Here is a 4,391-nt window from a genome sequence, read left to right as displayed (position 1 = left end):
TCGTCACAAGACCTGTTTGATGAAGCTATGTACAGGATATTTGGAGATATACCAAACTGACTCAACCAACGAGATGACATTCTGATTGGGGGAAAAACTTTAGACGATCACAATAAAACTTTAGAAACAGAACGTGCAAGGCGATTTGGAGTCACTTTCAATAAGGAAAAATGTCAATTCGGAGTTATGGAGCTAGAATTTTATGGATATAAATTCACTAAAGATGGATTGAAACCTACAGAAGGGAAAGTCAAAGCTGTAAAAGAAGCAAAACCACCAAATTCAAAGGAAGAAGTGAGAAGTTTTCTAGGCATGATTGGATTTTTGTCGAAGTTCATACCAAATTATGCGGTTATAACTGCTCCATTGCGAAAACTCACGAAACAAAACATTCCATTCAGTTGAGGAGTAGATGAAAATGTTGCTTTCGAGAAGTTAAAATCTTGTATTACTGATGACAAAACCATGGCATTTTTTGATCCAAGAAAAGAGATCATTGTAAGGGTCGAAGCAAGTTTTTATGAGGGATTATCAGCAGGACTATTTCAGAAAACTACAAAAGGCATTCAACCAGTACATTACATTAGTCGATCCCTGACAGACACAGAAAAGCGGTATAGCCAAACTGAAAAAGATGCGCTTGCAGTCAAGTGGGCAAAGAATAGATTTCGCATTTATTTATTGGGAGCACCAAAGTTCAAAATAATTTCATCACACAAACCACTTATACCTATGTTTAATAAAACTTCTACAAAATTACCACCTAGAATTGAAAAATGGGTAATGGACATGCAAGATGTAGATTATGAACTGATATATGAGCCAGGGAAAGATGCAGCTGATCCCATGGATTATTTATCAAGACATCCCTTGCCTGAAACAGAGACAGACGATACAGAAACAGTGGTCAAATTAATTGTTGAAAATGAACACGGTATTGTGCTAGATAGAATACGAAAGGCCACATCAGAGGATATCCTTTTACAGGATATTTTATCAAGAATGAGACTAAACGATTGGGAGAAACACAAGAAAAGACCAGATTTGAAACCATTCTTTTTGATCAGACATGATCTATACACCGCACATGACCTTTTGTTCAGATCACAACAAATAGTCATTCCAGAAAAGTTACAATCAGCAGTCATAAAAGCAGCACATAGTATGGGCCATTTTGGTATGACAAAAACAAAACAGATGCTGAGAACAAAATATTGGTTTCCGTTACTAAATGGAATGGTTGAAGATGCCATTAAGAGATGTTATGAATGTAAAATTACAACAAAAGAGCACAAACAAGAGCCAGCTATACCATCTGTAATACCAGAGACGGAATGGCACACGGTTTCAGTAGATTTTGGCGGACCTTATCCTGATGGACACTATAACCTGGTGGTAATTGGTAAAAGAAGCCGATTCCCAGTGGTAGAGCACACAACATCAACATCAGCTAAGGTTGTTATTGAAAGACTTAACAGAATGTTTGCATCCTACGGAATACCAGAGAGGATTGAATCTGATAACGGACCACCTTTTAATTCAATGGAATTTGCAAACTTTGCTGAGACAATGGGATTCAGGCATCATAGAATTACACCTGAACACCCAAGAGCCAATGGGGAAGCTGAAAATTTTATGAAAGTTCTGAACAAAACTGAACAAATTGCGCACACTCAAGGTAAATCAAGTAAAACAGCAATACAAGAGATGTTGATGGGATATAGATCGACTGCCCATCCTGCAACTGGTTATTCTCCTTATGAAGCTCTTATGAAGAGAACTGTCAGAACTAAATTAGATTATAAACACCCACAAGGACCAATTTTAAACCAGAGAAAAATGGAAAGGAATATCAAAGTAAATGACGAATGTTATAAACGAAAGTGGAGAAATGATTTAAGACACCCAACATGTAAAAGTCACGACTTCAAAATTGGAGATAAAGTCTTGCTCAGGCAAGATAAGAGAAACAAATGGACTACGCCATATGAAGAAAATTATTATATCATATTTCAGGTAAATGGTTCAGCAATAGGTGCCCGAAGACACACGGATGGCAGAGTTGTATATAGAGATGCATCAAAGTTTAAACAGATACCACACGATACAGCCAATCCAAATATGAATGATTGGAGGGGAAGAGTTATTGGGGCAATACCAGATCAGTCTATCATAGAGCCAGCTAATGCACCAGAAACAAACAATAAGCGTGTAGAACAAAATGTGGTTGAAAGAAGAATTCAGCCCAGAAGAGACAGAAGACCACCAGACAGATTTAGAGATTACATTATAGATTTTAATGAACCTCAACAATAAATATCAACATTTTCATTCCATACCATTATAAACATAAGCTTTTTAAAACAGGGGAGAAATGTGATGTTGTCATTTATCACTCTTATTGATTCTTATGACGTGGTTGCTTGGTGACGTCGTCAACGTCATTCATTATTCATTTTTTGTGTAGATCAGTTATCAGTTACTAAATTAAAGTTAGAAAACACATAAATTGTTATTTTAAAAGACATAACAGTGCGATGGCACGATAATGAAACAACGATGGTACGATGGTGAAAACGCGATGACACGATGATGAATTCGCGATGATGCGATGGTGAAATGTCGATGTAATATCGCGTTTTCACCATCGTACCATCGCGTTTTCATCATCGTACCATCGCATTTTCACCATCGTGCCATCGCGTTTTCACCATCGTACCATCGCGTTTTTACCATCGTGTCATCGCGTTTTCACCATCGTACCATCGCCTTCCGGTGGTCATGTGAAGTGGTACAGTATATGTGTCAGTAATACAGTCTTTATACAATCTTATTTTCACATTGCACTATGTACGTTCTACATCCTAACAAGAATAAGCTGAGTTTGAATATTATCATGTGACTGTTACACCCAGATTTTTATTAACTTTCATGCATACATGAAATACAAAGAACGAAGCCTTGAAGATTCTACACAGTTTTAATGAGATGAACACTGAACAGTTTGTAAAACACCATCGTACCATCGCACCATTATGATTTCATCATTTTGCTATCGCGTTTTCACCATCGTTGTTTCATCATCGTGCCATCGCGCCATCGCGTTTTTGTCATCGTACCATCGTGAATCGCGGTTTAGTATTAAATAAAAAGTCACGATAGTCCAAACGGAACACCGTAGTTTAAAGAAATACCGACATTATATGAATCAATAAGTAATAAAATGAAAGACATAAAATCTATTCCGCGGAAGAATTCCATTTCGCATTAGTCATAGGACCTCGCCGTAAGCTAATGACTTTTATATGGATGTCGAACTTAAGGACTTTTTAAAAAGAGTATTCTCAACAAATAATTAAATTATTTTTAATTAAACCAGCAGACGTTCCGTACAATCCCATTTACGGAAAACTACCATCACGTCAACCGATTGCCTGTATTTCCAATAAAGTTTCTGGAAGCCCGTTCGACCAACGGCAAATTCCTGTTAATTTTTAAATCTTGTGATGATCACAAAGTTACAGCAGGGGATAGCACTCTAAATGATCTGACATCTGTATTTTGTATTCAAATAACACAAAGAATTCAACAACGAATTCATGATGGCGTCTATAATTCTGCAAAGAACCACTTCTGATAATAGCCAAGCGGCTGAACTAATCTGAAGTTGTATCGTTTTCAGCCGATCCAGTACTGACCCAGAAAATCCTGTACTGGCCGAGATGAAAGTAGATTTCCTGGTAGCACAAGCACCCCAAACAAATTAATGTCAACTTTATCTTCGTAGGACTCCGACAACGGCAAATGTTACTTCGTTAATTAATAATAAATTTGAAAATGTGCTGCCTTAATGAGATGTTGATGATAAGAATGATTTTCTATATATTAAGTCGATATTGTTTAATTTTTTATGGTGGGTGTGTTGATTCGTAACTTTATCTGCATTTTCATTCAACGTGTCTCAAACAGACCTATCGAAGTTATACAACTTGTGAAGCACCATTTATAACTCGACCTTGTCAGAAAAAAGAATTATAAATGTATTTTAATGTGCGCATGTTTGCATGAGGAAAAAACAGCAATTTAGATTTCAATTAAATAATAATTTCTTGCAACATCAGGAAAGATTAAGAATGTCGGTACATGTATATTTATATAAAGAGTCGTAAGCTTGAGGTCTTTTGAAAAAGCCTACTAGTAAATTGATATACCTCGTGCAGGTTCTCGTTATGGTAGCCTGAAGTAGTCAGTGCCTGTTCGTGTATAAGAAAGCATCTACTATGTAGATATTAATCAAAATTATCACAATTGTGAATCCACCATGCGGTTAAATAAAGCGTTTAGGTCCCTGTGCTTAAATGTCGAGATATTTTTATAGAGAAAGCTACAAA

General features: G+C 36.5%; 1 protein-coding gene across 1 annotated transcript; it reads left to right on the top strand.

The window, feature by feature from the left end:
- Positions 1–465: 465 nt before the first annotated feature.
- LOC128558322 (uncharacterized protein K02A2.6-like) lies at positions 466–2,316 on the top strand. The gene has a single exon (XM_053547250.1). The coding sequence runs from the start codon at positions 466–468 to the stop codon at positions 2,314–2,316; it is 1,851 nt and encodes a 616-aa protein (XP_053403225.1).
- The last annotated feature ends 2,075 nt before the right edge of the window (positions 2,317–4,391 follow it).

This window comes from Mercenaria mercenaria, chromosome 7, assembly GCF_021730395.1.
Source record: "Mercenaria mercenaria strain notata chromosome 7, MADL_Memer_1, whole genome shotgun sequence".
Lineage (NCBI taxonomy): Eukaryota > Metazoa > Mollusca > Bivalvia > Venerida > Veneridae > Mercenaria > Mercenaria mercenaria.
The sequence above is the reverse complement of the archived record's forward strand: the minus strand, read 5'-3'. Positions and strand labels throughout refer to the sequence as shown.